This window comes from Crocuta crocuta, unplaced genomic scaffold, assembly GCF_008692635.1.
Source record: "Crocuta crocuta isolate KB4526 unplaced genomic scaffold, BGI_CrCroc_1.0 scaffold119, whole genome shotgun sequence".
Lineage (NCBI taxonomy): Eukaryota > Metazoa > Chordata > Mammalia > Carnivora > Hyaenidae > Crocuta > Crocuta crocuta.
Window position 1 is genome coordinate 2,618,449 of NW_027551562.1, and position 21,021 is coordinate 2,639,469.

The following is a 21,021-nucleotide window of genomic DNA, read 5'->3' on the forward strand; positions in this document are numbered from 1 at the left end:
GGGTTTGCTGTGTTGCTTTATTGCTATTCCAGTTTCTTCCCCCTCTTAGGTGAAGCTATGCTGAGGTGTTTGCAATATCTCCTCGAGCTTTCCCCCCTGGGGTAGCTGGCTTAATAGAGCACTCTCTGCTGGCTATCTTCCCTTCCCTACTTCCTGACCAGCAGTCCCTTACCACTCAAGTAAACTGCCGCACTCGCATCCCTACATTAGGCTCCTCTTCGGGGAGACCTCAAATTAAAACAGTGCTTTACAATCTGTGTCTCACAATTTAATATCTACAATAAATGTGGCTCTCTCAAGGTTCCCCGCCAGGGGGAAGAGCAGCAACCTGGCATAACCAGATTCCAAAACACTGGCAGCATTTCTACGGGGTCCCAGTCATGTCTCCGTGTGCCTAATTTATCTCTGAGTGTGTGCTCGGTAGTTATTTAAAAAATACACATCTATCTATATCTATATCGACATATATATATGTGTGTGTATATATAGTTAAAAAAAAATATATATATAGGCAATGGTACTCATCTGAAACTACCCTTACTCAAGTTCAAGGCCCAGTTAGGGCTGATAGCCATTGAGACAGGCTGCTAGACCTTCTGAGGGTTGGCTGGCTTCTTATCCACCTTACTCTTAGGTTACAGTCCATCAGAGTCCCCTCCTGAAGTGGACGTGGCTTACTAGAGTCCCCACCCATGGACTTGCACTTTTTTCTTCTCACTCCTGTGTGGCCACTGAAAGCCATCCCTTCTGCATCAGCGGACAATAACTGCTCACTATCATATTGGGTGTCAATATTATTAAGGTATTTAAAATACATAGTCCATCTTCCTAAATTTTGTTCCGCGTCATTACTGCCCCTAATGACCTTGCTGGCAACAGCAGATGATGCAGCTCTAGATCTCACTCAGAGTCATGAGATGAGGTGAGACTACCATAGGAAATGAGAACACATAGGGAAGAAAGGGGTCCCAGAACGGAATGACCGCCACGCCAGCTTTCCGAGGCCAGGGTACGGGAAGGAGCCAGCGAAGCAGCGGTCAGTGGCAGAGGACACCCAATGGGCAAGAGTGTCGTAGGAAGAGAAGTGGGTGAAAGCGGTGTATACTTAATGCCAAGCAAACAAGTGCTTACCAATGGAGGGACCGATCATGGTGTAAAACGCTTCTGAAAGGGCAAATTAGAAGATGAGGGCTGACCGCTGGGTTTAGCAACATGGAGGTGACTGGAGACCTCAAAGAGATGTTTCCACGGAGGGGAGGTGGGGTGTGTGTGTGTGTGCGAATGCCTAGTTGGGATTGGTTCTAGGCATTATGAGGAAAGAATTGAAGAACAAATATGGATGTCTGTTCCATGAGTTCTGCTGTAAAGCAGATGAGGGTGCTACCTAGAAGCGGATGGTTTTATCGCGTACTGGTTTGTTTTAAAGATGTTTTAGCCTGTTTTCTAATATATGATGCAGAAAGCAGAAATTCAATTCTCCTCTCTAGGGAGAAGAGAAAATTGTCAGAGAGAAAAACGGTCTTCCAAGAGCCAGTGGCAATGGGATCCGACACATACGTGGTGAGTTTGGACAGATCGATGCCAGATGGTTCACTGAATCAGGACGGCTGAGGAGGCTAAGCAAGGGAACATGTGATGGCTGGTGTATGTGGAAATGGCCTTTTTTGGCTTCTGTTTTTCTCAGAAGTTTGAGAAAGGAGCTGAGGCCAAGAAATAATGTTCAGAAAAAGGAGAAGTATGAATGGCACACGAAAACCTAGCAAGGTGAGCAGGCAGCCTTCACTTCAGATCCACTGGAAATTAATAATCAGAGAATAAAAATGAGTTTAGGCTGGGTATATCACATGTATATCTGAGTAGAGACAAAGTGCTGAGAAATACGTGTCCAACGCATAAAGAGAAGAGAGTCTGAGACTATTTTTTGGGATCATGGTCTGTAATGTTCACCTCAATATGTGACCTTCACCTCCAGCGCTCCATACAGCAGACTCCAGCAAGATGTTCACCAACTGAAGCTGTAAATATAATTTGCTGTTCAGTTGAGATGGCAACTTCCTTAATCTCAGTTAATTATTCGGAAAGAACACCCAAAGGAAATCACGAAGCGTATGCTTGAAGAGTTCCTGTAACTTGTCAATTGAGAATCTAGATGGGAGTTTAATTTAATGACTTGAAGCAAGCTTCTCAGTGAATACAAAATTCCTGTTAAATCTTGTTAGGCTGGACTGTAATGAGATCAGATGCCAAATATTCCCAGGCTAATTATGGTTTGTTTATGTACATATAACTTAGTCTGACCACCCATTTAAGAAAACATACTGAAGGCCAAGCATAAACTTAGGCAATGTAATGTGTTGGGAAATAATTCCACATAATATAGAATTAATATCATATGTATGGGACCTAAAAATAAACCTCAGTAAATCTGTAGTAGCTTTGGAGTGAAAACTACAAAAAAAAACAAAAAAAAACCAAAAACCAAATAAAAAGCAAAAGACAAAAAGCTTCTAAGGGACATAGAATAAGAATAATAAGTGGAAAAACATACATTATTGAAAATACAGTTTTGATTATGTAAATGCATTAATCCATTCCCATAACAGTCCATAAATGCAATGCAATATCATTCATAAAACATGTTGATTAATAGAGGAAGGAATGCTATTAATGAATGGGACAATATTAATCACTAGGAACAACAAATAACACGAATTCATGGTAAACAGAAATGCAGTGTGGATGATTTCCCACATTCTTCTAACATACACAAAGCGACATATATTAATTTATATGGTCCTCACAATAGCCTTTTGTGATATGGGTTATTATTAATATTATTTTATGGATGGGGAATCTGAGGGACAGAAGGATTAATCATTTGCCAAAGGCCATACAACTGCTGAGGAGAATTACCAGGGTTTAACCTGGGTTCTTGGGCTCCAGAGCCCCTTCCTTAATCATTTCCCCTGCTTCTCAATTGTAATGACAACAAAACTCCCATCAGTATTTTTGGAGGCAAAATTAGATAAAACTATTGTAAAGTTAACCTGTATGGAAAAATAATAAGGAAATGGTTGGGTGAAAGAATAATTAGGGAGGAGATTCAAATTCCAATATCAAATGTATTTTTAATTCTTTTTTAAATTGTAATGTTTATTTATTTTGGGGGCAGGTGGCAGAGAGAGAGAGAGAGAGAGGGAGACACAGAAGCGGAAGCAGGCTCCAGGCTCTGAGCTGTCAGCACAGAGCCCGACGCAGGGCTCGAACCCAAGAACCAGGAGATCATGACCTGAGCTGACGTCGGACACTTAACTGACTGAGCCACCCAGGTGCCCCACTAAATGTATTTTAAAGATGCATTTAAGGTATTCACTCATTGAACAAAAACTTAACACCTTCTCTTTGCCAGGCTCCGTTCTAGGTGCCAATGACAGAGTACTGATGAGAACAGACAAAACTCCCTGTGCTCATAGAGCTTAACTTCTTGTTGAGGGGGATAGACAAAGAAATAAACAAATATATAGGCTGTTAGGTAGTGATACAGTCTGTGAAGAATATATGGCAGCAGGAGGGATAGTGAATGCTAGGCTAGAGGAGCGATGCTTTCTAGATATGAGGATCAGAAAGACCCATGGATAAGAGGACACCTGAATAGAAACATGGACAAGTTGAGAGAGCAAACCATGAGGGTATCTGGGGGAAGAGCATTCCGACAGACGGGACACTAAGTGCAAGGGTCCTGGGGTAGAGCCTGCGTGTCCTGTTTGTAAAATAATAGTGAAGCCAATGTGGCCGGAATGATGGGAAGATAAAGTGGTAGAAGATGATGTCAGAGGGATGATGACAGGGGAAAGCTGTCCGGGCAGTTTGCCTTTAACTCTGAATGAAATGGGAAATGTGACGTGGTCTGACTTACATATATTATAAAATGATCATTCTGGCTGCAGTTTTGAAAAAGGAGTTACCAACTCTTCCAAAAAAGACTGGGTTTGATAGAAGGCACCCAGGGGCCACATTCCTTGACTGAATATATCTAATGTAATAGAAGCCTACACACAATGGAACTGAGATTCTCTCTTCTGTTCCCCAAAGCTAAGGCTAGTGAATAAAACAGTGCCAGAAACTCAGAAAAAAATACCACTAACCGGTGGAACAGGACTGAGAAAAACCTCATGAAACAGACCGTTTCCTACTCCTGTGTCATCTGGGCAGCGGATCTTGTATTGGCCGATGCTACCTGAGAGAGCGAGAGCACGTCTTCACCCACTGCTGCACTCATCACTGCTAGCCAAGACACTGACCCTTGAAGTCACGGAGGAGGGGGAACAGTAGGCGACGGCATCCGGGAGCCGCAGTGCCCACAGGTGAAGTTATCAATGGTACGGGAGGACAGAGGAAGCCTAGCAGCACACTAAGGATTGTGACATTTGTGTGTTAATTACATCTGTCCACAGGACACACAGACTCAGTGGTGGATGGTGGGAAGCATCTGGCGCTGTCGACAGTGTGAGGGGAAAACCTCCTGGAATGTGGACCTGAGCTGGGAGGGCCCACCGGCATGTCAGCGACAGAAAGTTTAGCCATGACCCCTGCGACAGGGAGCAGTCTTGATGAAATGCGCCTAAAAGCACATAGTCCATGAAGATGCAGCCCCATTTAGGAGTAAGGAAAGAGAAAATTATTAATTTGATGTCTATGCCAAAATGTTGAAGGGAGTGTCTAATAAGAAATATTATAGCATTTTGTGGATTCAGTTACGACTTGCATGTCCTTGGAAATTGTAGACATCCTTGAGCTTCCAGCAATACACACAACACAATCATCACGGCCCAGACGCAATCAAGAAGGTCAGCTCATCGCAGTATTCTTTACAAATATTATCATAAAACGGAACCAAATATCAGATCTGATCCTCTTTTCATTAATTTAGAGTATCCCGATACTAAAAACTACTAAAGGGCCACGTTAGAGATTTCTGGAAGTACTAGGTTATCAATATGTTAAGTGATGACAACACTATTTTGCGAATGAATCAAAATTGTGTGTTAAGTGTCCACCTGACTTTGACAAGACGCTTTACAATTCCAATTTGCTGCCTTGGTAATTATGATGCAGCCGGACTCAGTCAATTGCTCAGTGAGTTAGAGGCCTGGATGTATAAACAGCTCAGGAGTTTGGTACTTCAAAAGTTTCTATCACCAGGAATTATGAAGATGTCAATTTTCAGTAATACATACTTTTAATAGTAAGCACAAGTAAAGTCAGGGTTCTGTTTTTTTAACTTGTGATGATGTTTAAGAAAAAGACTTTGTTTGGGGCACCTGGGTGGCTCAGTCGGTTAAGCATCCAACGTCAGCTTAGGTCACGATCTCATGGTTCATGGGTTTGAGCCCCGCATCAGGCTCTGTACTGACAGCTCAGAGCCTGGAGTCTGTCTTTGGACTCTGTGTCTCCCTCTCTCTCTCTGACCCTCCCCTGCTCACGCTGTCTATCTCTCTCTCTCAAAAATAAATAAAAAACATTAAAAAATTTTTTTTAATTAGAAAAAAAAAGATTTTGTTCTTTGAACTTTAGAGCCCTTGCAAATATCTCATTCATGAATGAAAACCAACTAATTTGGGGCAAGAAATTATTCTCCAGAGGTTGTTTTCATGGACTATCTTTTAGTTTCAGGTGCACAGATTCAAGAATTAAAATTTTAGAGGAGCACACAGGCAGCAACCTCTTTGACATGAGCCGTAGCAACCTCTTACTAGTTATGTCTCCTGAGGTAAGGGAAACCAAAGCAAAAATAAACTACGGGATTTCATCAGAATGAAAAGCTTTTGCACAATGAAGGAAATAATCATCAAAACTAAAACACAACCTACTGAGTGGGAAGAATATATTTACACATGACATACCTGATAAAGGCTTGGTATCCAAAAAATATAAAAAACTTATAAAACTGGGGTGCCTAGGTGGCTCAGTCAGTTGAGCGTCAGACTCTTGATTTCAGCTCAAGTCATGATCTCGCAGTTTATGGGTTTGAACCCTGCATCGGGCTCTGCGCTGGTGGTGCAGAGCCTGCTTGGGATTCTCTCTCTTTCACTCTCTGCACCCTCTGCAACACCCTCACTTGCTCTCTCTCTCTCAAAATAAATAAATAAATAAACTCAAAAAACTTATAAAACTTAATATTCCCAAAGCAAACAATCCAATTAAAAAATGGGTGGAAGACCTAACAGATATTTTTCTAAAGAAAACATCCAGATGGCCAACAGACACATGAAAAGATGCTCAACATCACTGATCATCAGGGAAATGTAAATCAAAACCACAGTGAAATATCACCTCACACCTGTCAGAATGGCTAAAATCAACACAGGAAATAACAGGTATTGGCGAGTATGCGGAGAAAGGGGAACCCTCTTACACCATTGGTGGGAATGGAAACAGATTACCTACCTTTTCAAAGTAATAATTATAGAGATATATAAAGGAATGCTAAGAGGAATTAATTCACTAATTAATAATTTAAAAGAAATAATGACAGAGATAACACGCATCAATGTTAGTTTAACGCAATCACACAATCATCTAAAACCGTAAAAACAGATACCTCAAAGGACAAATGTTATTCATAGCTTATTAGTGAGAAGAAAATAGAACCATTCTGAGTCCTTCTCTGTAAATTATCTCATCTTCAAGCACGCTCTTCTAGAATACTTTTTAATAAGCAGCCTTTTCTACTTCTCATGTGTATTTAACATGAAAAATTCAGACAGATGTAAAAACAAAAGGGAGAATGGAAATACATGTATTTGAAGGATTCATGAGCAGGGACAGAGGAGGCCCTCTGATCAATTGCCTGGTACCCTGCAGAAGGTGCGTAAATCATAGGTCTTGATTTTTCTTCTAGGAAGTAATGGTTATCACTTAATCTTTGGTGTTTAAGTTCGAATGGAAGTTTCCAAAAAAAAAAAAAGGAGATTGCTGATCACAGCTTCATACAAATGTGTGTATCAAAGGACTGAGGTAATTGGGTTCTCAGAGAGTTCCCGATAGGCTGTGCTAATTAGCATATAAGCACTTCCTACATTGTTGTAGTTACCAAGGACAATGTGATTCCTACAGCTGTGTTTGTTACCTTATTGCCTGACAGCAAACTGTATTTGCTTTTTTACCGACTCAGTAAAAATACATGATTGATCACCCATAATCAATCTGTTACAAATCTGGCTGTGGGAAAATGAAGGATTAACAAATTATTATAGAAACCTGACTGGCTGATCAGGTTTATTCTCTGGGGCAGACACTCCATCCCTGTTCTCCTGTTTTTCCTCAAGGCCAGAACCGCATTTGATGGGCTCAGTCTACTCTGCCCTTTTGAAACCTCAGTGACTAGGGGAAAAGCTGACCCCACCCCAGGTCATGGGATGAGATAATAGTAATCAAAATGAAATAATAGAAACCAAACAAAGCACTACTATCCCTTGGCCAGAGATGGGTCACATTGCCCTAGGCTAAGTCAATTGAGACTTGATGGGTTCTGCACCTACACTGGCCTGATGGGTCAGAGGGACTTTTTTTCGGAGGTGATGGGGGAGCTCCTCTCTCTGTGTCTTTCCCTGATTCTCTGTCTGTCCTTCTTCGTGCAAGGGAAGGACAGGAGAGCGTGCGGTCCCCGAGGCGGCAAGTGCTCCTCTCAGGAAGGAAGCCAGTCGGAGGATAAAGCTAACATATGGGAGAGACCTTGACCTTGACCTCCCCTGCCTGAGCCCTCCCTATACTTCTTTATGGTGAAAAGTACTGAGGGCCCTGTAATAGACCTGCTCGTGGGGACTCACACACCCCAAACCCCACCGCCACTCTGGCTGCAGAGGTGAGAGCAACTGGAGGCGTGGTGACAGGGTGACCCCCCTCCACCCCCAGGTCCCAACTGCCCCAGCCTTGTCTCTGATCTCGCAGGCCCTGGTTCTCCTGCCTGAGCTGGGGTGAGTAGATTTTCTGGTTCCCTCCACCAAAGGCAGCCATCATTAGCCTTGACAGGTCCATTTCCTTCAGGAGCCAACACATCCAGGCTGGAAATTGATCCAAGCGACACGGCCTACCTTGGGCATGCAGATCACCAGATGCCCTGTGGTCTGAGATCGCTTAGCCGAGCTGCTGTCAGGCCTGACTTCAGCAGGAAGGACAAGCTGAAATGGCTGAAAACAAACAGGAAGTGTCGTGGAGTGTGAGCGCATGCCCATGAGAGGGTTACGTCAAGAGGCATTTTCATTATAAATTCAAGAGTCACCGTTCTATTCTATTTTTTTCTTCCTAAATTAAATTAAAATTTTTTTAACTATTCCATTTCAAAAAACGTGCTGAGGCTTAGTAAAACCAAAAATCAAAGTCTGGGCTACACTTGAAATGCATAAACTGATTTACCTGTTTTAATGAACGGTCTAAAGAACAGTCATCGATCATAAATAGCAAGATAGTCGTTGGTCCTTTTATGTTAACTAGACTCCTAATAAAGGATTTATCAATAAAACTTCTTGTCATAAACCATCAACATATTTCCATTTTAAAGCCTTCATATGATTCCTATGAATGCTCGTAATCAGCAAAAAATACTATTTCAAAAATCATAAAATTACAATCGCTGTGAATGAAATCATTGACAATTTAAAGTGGGTGTATAATTTAAATATGATTTCAAGCATAGGCTACCACATATCTAACCATCGAATCCGCTTTGAAACAGTACTAACACAATAGACAGAAGTTAAAAATACTAATTTTATCGACCTACACTGTGGTTGGTCAACAACCATTCCCACTGTATAAAATCATATGTCTAGGGGCGCCTGGGGGGCTCAGTCGGTTAAGCATCCGACTTCCACTCAGGTCATGATCTCACCATTGGTAAGTTCCAGCCCCACATAGGGTTCTTTGCTGATGGCTTAGAGCCTGGATCCTGCTTCAGATTCTGTGTCTCTCTCTCTCTCTCTGCCCCTCCCCTGCTCACACTTGGTCTCTCTCTCAAAAATAAACATTAAGAAAAATTATTTAAAAAATTTTTAATCATGTGTCTAAAAAATAGCTCTCTGGTCAGGCATCTTGTTTCCTGTTTTCATATTACTCTTAACAATTTCTGAGGCAACCTCGCTGAGTTTGAGGCTCAGCTTTTGAGACTAAGTCTACCATGTTTACTTACCTTCCCTTTGACCATGACCCGCACATATGTTGGCTGCACATCCACATCAATCAAAGAGGTGTCCATATACCTTTGAAATCAAACACATCCAATCTTAGAATTTTCACAAACATTAAGCTCAAACAAGTACAAGTAAAAACTAACATTTAAAGAACTGTGTGAAATGAAAGAGAGGTTTACAATTTCCTTGCTGAACAGGTCTTGAGAAGTTTGTCTTCCATTAATCCCTAAACCAAAGGAAATTCAATATATCAGCAATTTCATTTTTAGAGCCACAAGTACACTTGGCATTGATTGCCCCTCGCCTAAAAATATCTGCGGCCTCAAACACCAGAGGTTTGCAAAAAAACCCAGCTTGCCATGTTCTTTCATGAATATTTTATTTTAAGCCCCTAAGACTGACATGAAAGGCAGGAAGGCTGAGTCTAGTACGTGTGGGGCCTGCTGCCCCGGCTCCCACTGCCTCAGTCCCTCTCTGTCCCCACAGCTGTTCGACAGCTGCTACAGTGCCATGTCCCCAGCTTTGCTTCTCTCTGGAAGGTACCTCTTGCTGATTAAGCAAAGCCTTCCATCTATGGCAGGGACCCCAGGGATCGGCCTGTATTTGTTCTCCTTGGCGTTATGAACAAATCAAAGATTTAGGCTTCATCTCACTTATTTAGACAAAGAATCATCTGTATAATTGTACATTTAACAATATTGATTGTGTTGGGGCGCCTGGGTGGCTCAGTCAGTTGGGCGGCTGACTTCAGCTCAGGTCAGGAGCTCATGGTTTGTGAGTTCAAGCCCCATACCGGGTGTGCTGCGGTAAGCGCAGATCCTCTGTCTCCCTCCCTCTCTGCCCCTCCACTGCTCACTCTCTCTCTCTCTCTCAAAGATAAGTAATAAGTTAAAAAAATATTGAGTGTGAACACTAGCAAACGCAGTCAGACCTCCGTCACACAGATGGTGATGAACTGACTCCACCCCCTCTTGCTCTGTGACCTTGGACCACATTCCTTAACGGCTCTCAGCCTGTTTCCTCATCTGTAAAATAAGGATGTGAACCGCACATCCCCTAAGATTGCTGTGAAGACACACGCACGGTGCCTAGCCCAGAGTTGGCGTTCACAATGCATCACTGCCTTTTACTTAATAAAAATTCTTGTAGTAATAAAAAGGAAGACAAGGTCTCCCAAAATCTCATCGAATGGCTACTGCACTAACATCACATCTTCCTGTTCACGCGTGGGGCCTCCTAAAGTCTTCATTTGACCCTACCTACGAGGTCTTCGCATGTGCTGTTCATTTCTGCCTAAAACCGCCTTCTGCTGGTTCTCTGCAGTCACCGCTTCTCATCCTGCATCCATCGGCGCTCAGGTCAGCACCTTCCCTGGGCGTCCCCTACACCACGGACCACCGGACTGCATGTGCCACTGGGTGCACCCCGAACTCTGGCTCTTCCCATGCACTACCTTTCCCCCCTTGCAATTACTTATCAGATGCCTGCCTTCTGTCTCCCCCATTGGGTCGTAAGCTCTAGGACAGCAGAGACTGTATTTAGAATGTGCCAGTTACGGCCTCCCGTGCCTGGTACATAGTAGGTATTCTATAGATATTTGCTGGCTAAAGACAGAAAGAATATAGGAAGGAAGGAAGGAAGGAAGGAAGGAAGGAAGGAAGGAAGGAAGGAAGGAAGGAAAGAACTTTCATAGATACATCCATGTGCCACTAAAGATTAAAAGGAGTGTTAGTGTCATTCGTTCAGACAGAATCATGGGAAGGGAAGGATTTTGCTCCCCAGACGGGAGAAATAGCACCATTCCTTGGAAAAGTGCATGATCGGGACCTGAGGAAAGTCTTCCTTCAAGGATTGAACATGAAGAAGCCAAGAGAGCTAAAAGGGAAAGGGGTGCACATTCATTACACTCCAGGAATATGGCCAAAAATGGGACAGAACTAAGGGGGTGAAACCGAGCGTTTAATGAAACACAGCAGAAAGGGAGCTTGGGTTGCGGCAGGGACAGAGGACACGAAATCACCTGGACAAGAGCTGGACGCGCTTTAAAGGAAGGTGGGCTGGTGGCATGTGGGCGGGAGAATAAAGAGGAGGCGTAATGGGGCATCTTGTCATGAGGAGGAAGGAACACACAAAGGACTAGCCCTTCCTCACGAGAGCCGAAGGTGGAAACAGCCCACATGGCATCAACCCGCGAACGGATGAACAGAAATGCGGTGCATGCGTGCATCGGAATATTACTCGGCCACAAAGAGGAAGGGAATTCTAATACCCGCTGCAACACAGATGAGCCCCGAAGACGTGATGCTATGTGAAAGGACACAAGACCACAAGTGATCTTGTTTATACGAAGGATCGAGAATTGGCAAATCTATAGAGACGGACGGCAGACTCGCGGTGGCCAGGACGCGGGGAAATGAGGAATGACTACGTAATGGCTACGGGCTTCTGTTCTGCGGGGACGAGGGTGTCCTGGAGCTCAGCGGTGGCAAGGCTGCACAGCATCGTGGAGTTACCACGGGCCACTGCACCGGACACTCGAAATGGCTGAAATGGCGACTTTTAAGTTATGTGTTCTTTCACACAATTAAACAAAGCGGAACGTCGGCCTGTGAGTACATGTTCCGGCCCCTCTGGTTACTGTAGTTACTGTGACAAGACTCAATCTCTGGAAATTAACTCCCTTTTGGAGAAATCTGAGGAGAACAATCCCTCTTCCTTCACTGGGTTACTGGAAGATCAGATAAGATAGAGCACAAAAGACAGGCCTTAAAAAGGAAAGGACTTTATTCTAATTCATGTATGTGAATGTTCACTGGCTCCCATTACCAGTGCCCATTCATTCATTCATTCACTCAGGCATTCATTCATTCCTGCACTCGGACGCGCTAGGCACTGCTATAGGTGCTGCAGACATAAGGAGGCCCGAACAAACTTCCTGTCTTGACCACACATTTTTGAAAATGCAAGTAAATGTATAGTTTGTCAGGGAGAAAGCAGAGAGAGGAGGGAGGAAGTGCCGGGGCAGGGGTAGGCACTGCAGATGGTGGGGCAGAGAGGCCTCTATATAAAGTGACATCTGACCGGAGGCCCACAGGAAGTAAGGCAGCCAGCCATGTGGACATCCAGGGTGATGTGGTGTGGGCAGAGGGAAGCACGGTGCGAAGTCCTGAGTCACCAGTGCATCTGAAAGGGTTGGAGAAGCGGAAAGACCCTGTACGTGGACCCTGAAGTCAGAGGCCTGAGGAACAGTCAGCCGAAACCTAAAATTCTAAAGAAATGAGGCTGGGACGCAGCCAGGGGAAAAAGTGTCTGCTGGAGATAAAGAAGCTGCAGGGTGCACCCCTAGGTCTCTAAGATGGGACTGGAAAGTGGGGGCCATCACCCACTGCCTGGTGCCTACTATCACATTAGAGTTCTTGGAAAAAACAAGGAGGAATATAAAAGTGCAGTGGCAGTAGTGAAAGCCAAGGGGCCAGTGGTAATAGTGTTAGAAAACAGCAAAGCTTGGGGTGCGTGGGTGGCTCAGTCAGTTGAGCATCCGACTTCAGCTCAGGTCATGATCTCTTAGTCTGTGAGTTCGAGCCCCATGTCAGGCTCTGGGCTGACAGCTCAGAGCCTGGAGCCTGATTCAGATTCCGTGTCTCCTCTCTTTGCCCTTCCTCTGCTCATGCTCTGTCTCCTTGTCTCTCAAAAATAAATAAATATTAAAAAAAGAAAAGAAAAGAAAAGAAAACAGCAAAGCTCTGACAATTATGTGAACTCTGCCTTAGGGGCACCAGGGTGGCTCAGTCGGTTGAGGTTTTGATTCTTGGTTTCAGTTCAAATTGTGATCCCAAAGTCATGGGTTGGGCATAGGGCCTGCCTGGGATTCTCACTCCTCTGTCTTCCCCCCACTGCCCACCAGCTCATGAGCTCCCTTTCACAAATAAAATTTAAAAAATTAAAAGTAAATGACTAAATTCTGCCTTAGAAACAGATAGTCCAAAGTTCATAGCCCTAGGATTTTGGGTTTATTTACTTCTGCCTTTGTTTTCATTTTCAGGCTTTGTAAAATTACAGTAAGTTCTCAATCTTAAAGAAAACAAAGCAAAACTTCTTCATTTGGCAAACCAAATTCCATTACAAAATACGTCAGGATGAAAGAGATGGCACTGAGAATGAAACCAGAGAAGTCATTAAGTAAACCCATAATAAAATGTCTTTACCTATAGACAGCAAGGTCCAGGATGATCTCGTTATGTTTTTCATCATCTTTCAAGGAGAAGTCAAGTCTAAGGAACAATCCATTTGGGGGAAGAAAAAAAAAAGACATCTTTAGCAATACTGTATAGGTAACCCATCCCCTTATCAAAAGTAAACTTGATAATAATTATATACTAATCTCTGATGACAAACATATTCTGGTAGGTGGACAACAAAATGTCCATGTTATTTAAAAATCTCATCAGAAACCTATAATATATGCATAAATTATTTGTTTACATTGTTGAAATGTGAGAATCCTAAGGTAAATTACATACAAAAAAAGTGGCATTGGTGCAGAGATAGAGACATCTGGTGGTTAAAGCTTTCTTTTCTATTTCATTCAAGTTTGTCAGAAGCAAAACTAAAATGTCGGGATTGTTTATGGGGAAGAAAATGTTGTATCAGCCTCCCTTATCCAGCATTCTATACCTTCAGTTTTAAATAGTCCTGTCTTCCTTCTTTCTCCTGGCCATCTTTTTTTTTTTTTCCTTCTTTCATTGTTGACCTTTGCATCACCCTGGAAAATGCTGAGACACTGCCCATGATCTATCACCTCCATATAGATGAAGAAACAGAGAGAGGTTCAGAGAGGTTGACGCAGCTGGGAAAGAGGCCATATGTGCCTGGAGAGGCAGGATTTCAAAGTCCTACGTCTTTCAACTACACCGTATGACTGGATCTTAGGTATAAATTCCATAGTGTCAACATACCATTCAGAATTATTTGGCTGATTTATTTTGAGCATTTCACCTGACATACCGTTCTGTAAAATATATAATAAAACAATATTAAAGGATGTATGCTAAATTGTTTGGAACGATTTGGCCATCAGCAAAATGTCTGTGTGTGGCATATTAAAATGTCCCTCTCAGTGCTTTCAACGACCCAGCCATGTGGGACTCCTTCGGTTGCTCAAATGACTCATGCATTTGTGATCTCATTTTAGGAGCTTTCTTATGTGCTGGCCCTTCTGCCTTGATTGCCTACTGCCCAACTGTCCAGCCAGCCAACTTGAACTCTCTCTTCATAGATCACTTGAAAGGCAATTTCAGAGAGGTTTTCTACAGTAGAGATTGCTATTCATCCCCACCACGGTCCACTTCCCCTTTACCCACAGTAATAGGACCCCTGATTTTAACTAGGAACATGGCCGGGCAGAATAAAGACGACACCTTCCTCCCTCCCCTGCAGCTGGGTGTAGTCACGTGGTTGTTTCCTGAAGGAGAGCACTGTGTGGCACTCTCCAGGAATTTCCCCAAAGAGAGGGCATGTGTGCCTTTTTCTTCCGTCTTTTTCTTCCCCCAGCTGAACAGAATAGACTATAAGAGACCGAGTTATGAACGACGAAGACTACTTAGCAAGCTACGGCAACTCTCCCGGCAAGAGGTAGGTACCATGTTCCAAGGTGGTAGGGATAGAGTTAGTGAGAAGCAGTTGGATGGAAGGAAGAGATTCTAAGGTCACTTATGAAATGACAGAGAGAAGAATCAAGGATGAATCCAAGGTGGATGCTCGCTACTGACTTGGAGACCGCCGGGGGACAAGCATGTTATGATGGAAAGTGCTAGTCGGGCTAGAAATTAGGACTTCTGTCCCTGTCATGGTAAGTTTCTAATACCTATTTTGTAATCACATGGTGAGGACAGCTATCTCATTAAACATCCAAGTCTTCAGTTCAGGGAAGAGGGTGGGTCTGGTTGTAATGTAAAGATGGTGTTTAAAACCATGGAATTTGGTGGGAGCCTCACAGGGTCAACGGGAAATGAGAAGGAAGCTGAGGAGTTGACCCCGGAACACTAGGTACATCACAAAGAGAATCTGGCAAAGCCTATGAAGAGGAGGAGGTAGTAAGTTCAAAGAATATGAAGGAAGATTTTGGGAAGGGAAGAAATTGCTATCGGAAGGAAGATAATGATCAATTTGGTCAAATTTGCTGGGTCATGTACATAGGGCTTGAGATTTTAAATGATGTGACTGAACATAGGGATAATGTGACCACGCAACACAGAGATTATGTGACCACAGAACAACACAGAGATGATGGATGTGACCATATAACAGAGATGATGTGAACACAGAACATGGAGATGACATGAACACAGAACATGAAGATGATATGAATGCAGAACACAGAGATGATGTCACCACGGAACAGGGAGATGATGTAACCATGGAACACAGAGATGATGTGGCCATGGAACACAAAGATGATGGATGTGACTACGTAACACGGAGATTATGTGAATACAGGACACGGAGATGACATGAACATAGAACATGAAGATGATATGAACACAGAACATGGAGGTTATGTGAACACGGAACAGGGAGATGATGTGACCACGGAACACGGAGATGATGTAAACATATAGAAATGATGTTAACTACAAAAGTTTTATGTGACAGGCTATGCAGATATGGTTTCAAGAAGGAAAGTGAAAGTAAGAACTGGTGGCTGAGTCTAGGCATCCCCATGGAACAGCAACTATAAGGAGGGGCAGAGAAATTGGGCTGATGCTGCAAGGGAGACTAGAGAAAGGGAGCTCTCTTATTTTTTTTTTGCTTGGTTTTTAAGATGAACAATATAGGGGCACCCGGGTGGCTCAGTCAGTTGAGCATCTGACTCTTGGTTTCAGCTCAGGTCATGATCTCAGGGTTCGTGGGTTTGAGCCCCAAGTCACGCTGAGCACTGCTGGTGTGAAGCCTGCTTGGAATTCTCTTTTTCTCTCTCTCTTTCTCTCTCTCTCTGCCCTCCCCTGCTCATGCTCTCTTAAAAAAAAAAAAAAAAGATGTATGCTATCACAACATCTGTATACTGACGAGATCAATCTGGTAGACGGGGGAGAAGTGATCTGGAAGAGAAGAGATCACTGCAGAAGCAAGTCCTCCACAGGAAGAGGGCTGGGACCAGTCTGTGAGCAGAGAGAGTGACTCTGGAGGGGAAGTTCACCCACTGCAGCAGGAGACAAGAGAGGATGTGGCCCGGGTCCAGGGACACTGGTAAACTGGATGGGAAAACTTCCGGCTGCTTCTGTTTTCTCTATGGAGTAAGGGACAAGGTCCCCGATAGGACCACAGAACAGACGTAGGAAGGGAGCAAGCGGCGTGAAAGCAGCCTACGGGAGACGGGAGGAGTGGGCACCCGAGAAAGCACAGCATGACAGCCGGAAGTCCACTGGAGACCCGTGGTGGGAAGTTCACACTGAGCCCGGTAGAGCTGAATGTTTTCCTCCAGCCGCGTGGGGACAAGCCCGGCTCGGATGGCACGGTGGACTCGAATGGGGCTGAGGTTACATGAGAGGATGAGGGAAGGAAAGGACAAGAGCCTTGAAGACACGTGTCAAGGACGAATCTCTGAGACGAGCCATAAAAGCACAGCACAGTGACAGCGATGACATGAGGGGAGGGGAGAGGGCAGGCAGAAAAGCAGCAGACGGAACAGATTCCTGTTCTCCTCGGGGCCTCTGATGGGGGGGGGAGTGCAGGGAACTCCCAGGGGCACAGGAGGTGGTGCCCAGTGGGACACTCGAGGGAAGATTCTGGAGGCAGAAGAGATCCAGAAGATGGCACATCTGAGAATAAAAGTGGATTGTGCGGCCGGGCTGAGGTCAGCGGGGAAACGAGCAGGGAGTGAGGCAGGGGGGCAATGGAAAAACCGAGGCTTTGGTGGATTATCTACAAGTAGGACACAGCCACGTGACCGGTGATGGGCGGAGAGGCAGAGAGAGGGAGACACTTGTGCGGGGGCCGCCTGTCGGTGTCTTCTGCAGCGAGGGGGCGGAGGGCGAGCGTGAGGGCTGAGCAGGGGTCAGCACACGACCGCGATAAGGACAGAGGCGGTGTATCTAGACGGCCCCGGCTCCGAGGGGGCTGGGAAGTTTCAGGGAAAGGGAAGAAGAACGGTCTGAGGGTAGCTACCAGGTTCCACTTGCCTTGCGGTGGATGTAAGGAGGGCCGCTGTGGAAGCAGAACCCTTAGCTTCCCTTAGTGAGAGAGGATAAAGGGGGGCGTGAGAGAAAAGGTTGAGGATCTAGGCTTTCCTGATGAGCACCTGCACGGTGGCAGGGAAGGAGGGGTCAGGGAGAGGGAAGAGAATGCGGTGGACTGGCGGGTGTACAGAGTCGCATGGGAGTAAGTTTCCGGGGTGTTGAGATGACACAGGAGGGCAAGGAAGGGTGATGACACCAGATGGAAGGTCGGGGGGGAGGTGGTGGGTATGCAGTTCTTCACAGAATCCCCCTCAATGCAGTTAGCAGGGGTGCGGCAGGGAACGTGGGCAGTGTGGTCTCACCCGGTGCCCAGAGAGCCCCGAGGCCTCCCTGAAGCCCCCTGCTGTGGGCTGAAGACACCGTCTTCCCACTAGGTTTCCGAGCTCGGTGAATGCAGACACCTGTCGTATTCACCGCTGCATCCCCATGCTTAGTATCGTGTCTCAGGCCACGTTAATTTCTGCAGGATAAGGAAGGGGTGTGTGTGTGAGGGGGTGGTGGTAAATATAAACTTGATCGCGGAAGTCACTGGAACTGGGTGGGCACGAGCAAGTCAGACACACCATCTATTGGCGACGTGGCCTCGGACAAGTCACTCTACCTCTCTCAGGCTCAGATTGAACCCGGGAGAAAGAAATACTGCCCGGCACGTAAGATTGCCAGGCAGATGGAATGAATGATGCCTGGAAACGATCAGGACAGCGCCTTCATCCTGGTCCTGGGGTAGAAAATGAAATCACGAAAATAAACAGGCTTTGAACAATGAAATGAAGCCAACGGGATTTAGTCCAAAAGCTTTTCAGGCTGTATTTGGGCAATAAAATGTCTTTTTTTTTTTTTTTTTAAATTTTGCCTGCTTTCTAGTTTTAAACTTTAAGATAGCCAGACAGGGCAGATAATATTACACTTGAGGATTTCCGGGTCGAATATTTTTCCTCTCTCATGAACTTCGGTGAAGTGTCTACCTCAGTTTCCTTCCTTAGCTCTCATGTGCTTTGCAGACGTGTCCCAGAGTGAAAGTAGAGACACCCAGGAAAGGTAGCAATGCTCTTAGCCAGCCTGTTCATGTAGCGCTTTACAAATTAATAAACATAACGGTAACGCACTTGGAATTTTCAGGAAGAAAAGCGTATAGGGCTCAAAGTTGCAGCGGATATATAACTAAGATTCCCATATGTCACGATCGTTTTCTGAACGCCAAGAAAAGGAAACTTTCTGAACTTGAAAACATCATAGATGTTCTACTCTCAAAGATGCACAAAATGACATTCTTATTGGGGTTCCCGAGCTTGTGAAGAGCGGTTAGATATATTCTCCACGGAGCAAACCTGTAACGGAAACCATCGCAAGGATCGCCCCACGCGTGCGACTTATTCAGGCCTCTCTTTGGCCTCACGTACTTGGGTTCATTCACATTCAAGGCTTTTCCATCTTCAGTGATCAAAACCCTGGGCGGTTTCACTTTCTTCTTCTTTCCACTTCAGATTGGAGGTGGATGGGAACAAGGGGAGAGAAAAATCAAGTAAAAGGAATATTTTTGTGACACAGTTTAAGAAAAATTGATCAGGCATTTTTGAATACATCAATAATTCACTGTTATGAAGTCCATTCTCTTACTTCTATGCTGGGAATTGACAAGCCAGATTTCTGTATGACCGCTATTTATATATTTAAGGCAAAAATGTGACCAAGACAATTTGGCAGATAATTCAAAAGGGGGAAAACCCCTGCATTTCCGTGAAATATCCATGAATATTTAAATTAGTCTATTTTATGCATGATTTACCCACATAGCTGTCAATTCTCCATTTGTGGATACAGCCTCTGCTTTAGTTAAAATTATAAATTTTAGGGCCACCTGGGTGGCTCAGTCAGTTGAGCATCTGACTCTTGATTTTGGCTCAGGTCATGATCTTGTGGTTCATGACATTGAGCCCCTTGTGCTGTCAGCACAGAGCCTGCTTGGGATTCTCTCTTTCTCTCTCTCTCAAAACAAATAAATGAACCTCTAAAAAGTTATAATTTTTAAAATGCCAAGTAGATTCTACTCTATAGAAATAAAAATACCAGTACATGAGAACCTATGTAAATAAATGTCTATCACAGAATTATCCGTAGTGGCAAAACTCTGGAAGTATGATGAAAGCCGGTCAGGGGAGGAAGAGTCATTGGCCCAACTATGGTATATTCATGCTATGAAATATTTTGCAGTTGTTAAAAAAACATGTCTGCTCTTCACCTTACTGGTCTAAAAAGTGACAGAAAGTGTTGATGGAGGAAAAGAAACAGTGCAGATAGGAAAGATTCATGGGATAACATGAAGAATGAAGACCATGAGCTCTAGCTATTTAAACATCACTGAAGATATATAAGAACCTAAAAAGGCATATGTGGACAGGTTCTAGAAGACGAGATGGAGGAACGTGTTTAGATGATAGAATTGTAGGCAATTCTTTGCCTTGGATTTCCATTCTTTTAATACCAATGTTGTATAGTTAACTTTATTTTAAAATGTAAATTTATTCACATTTTTCTGCAGTTTAAATGGTCCAGTTAAGTTAATATGTGCATGCACTGCATTATTCTCCATGACCAGGACCATTCAGGGGCATCCAAAAGAGGCAAACATCCTACTACCATACACTGCACGGAGTGACTGGGTCTTGTATCAAACTCAGATGTACTTCGTTTAGGCTCTCAGGGAGAGAATATTTTTTCCTGGTTTCAGGCTCAATACAATGTATTATACAAAATATTGTACTCCATATACGTTTCATGTATGTATATGCATATAAATACAATGCATATGTGTGTGTGTGTGTGTGTGTGTGTATGTCAGAAGTACAGTACATGTTATATAAAAACATGCAGAATTTCCATTGCAGAGAGTTCTTAAGCTTGCAGAGTGCTTTTACATTGATTGGCTCCTATGATGTTCTTTGTTAAGAGCAGAGTAGGGAAGGCAGAAACGAGAATTCGTGTTTAACAGATGAGGAAAGAGTTGAGGAGAAGTTAGGTGTTTGCCAACATCACGCAGAGAGGAAGTGACAGAGTTACCCTGTGAGCCCACATTGTCTGATGCTATTCCAGTGCTCTTCCCAAAGCACTGGGGGGCCTCTCCGTATGCAGACCACCAAATTTTACAAACAAGCATTCTGGAAAAAATTCAATTCTCCTTTTTGTGCCTCCCCATCTAGCTAATGAATAAAATTGTATGGAAGCAGCAGAGATGGCTAATGGTCGTTTTCACTCTTTTGGTTTCTTGCTCAGTGACAACCACAGGGAAAGACATTGCGCTTCGCTCCTATAACTGCCGTGCAGAAGACGGTATTTCAGAGCTAAAGGATCACACCCCCAAGCACGTGAATTGCAAGTACTTCCGTAAGTGATACATTTCACATACTAGACTTGAGCAATGACATGAAATGGAATGACACGGAGCCTGCTTTTAAAAAGCTTCCCTGACAATAAGAGCTTAAGCATTCAAGCTTCTAACAAATCGTCAAGTTATATCTAAGCAATTCCAGAGGTGAAGGCATACTGCCGAATGTCCAGGAGAGTTGTACTGGGAACATATAATGCCTGATGAGATTGATTTC

General features: G+C 44.1%; 1 protein-coding gene across 2 annotated transcripts in view; it reads right to left on the reverse strand.

Annotated features, from left to right (window-relative positions):
- DNAAF11 (dynein axonemal assembly factor 11) overlaps window positions 1–21,021 on the reverse strand; it is a 78,546-nt gene that overhangs the window by 22,795 nt on the left and 34,730 nt on the right. The window contains exons 7-10 of one of the 2 annotated variants that reach the window (XM_077749956.1): window positions 18,823–18,900; window positions 13,394–13,459; window positions 9,188–9,257; window positions 8,094–8,189 (exon numbers count right to left, since the gene is read on the reverse strand). In XM_077749956.1, the coding sequence (XP_077606082.1) occupies window positions 8,094–8,189; window positions 9,188–9,257; window positions 13,394–13,459; window positions 18,823–18,900 (310 nt within the window). The remainder of the gene's footprint in view (window positions 1–8,093; window positions 8,190–9,187; window positions 9,258–13,393; window positions 13,460–18,822; window positions 18,901–21,021) is intronic. The other variant, XM_077749957.1, reaches the window with a different exon arrangement.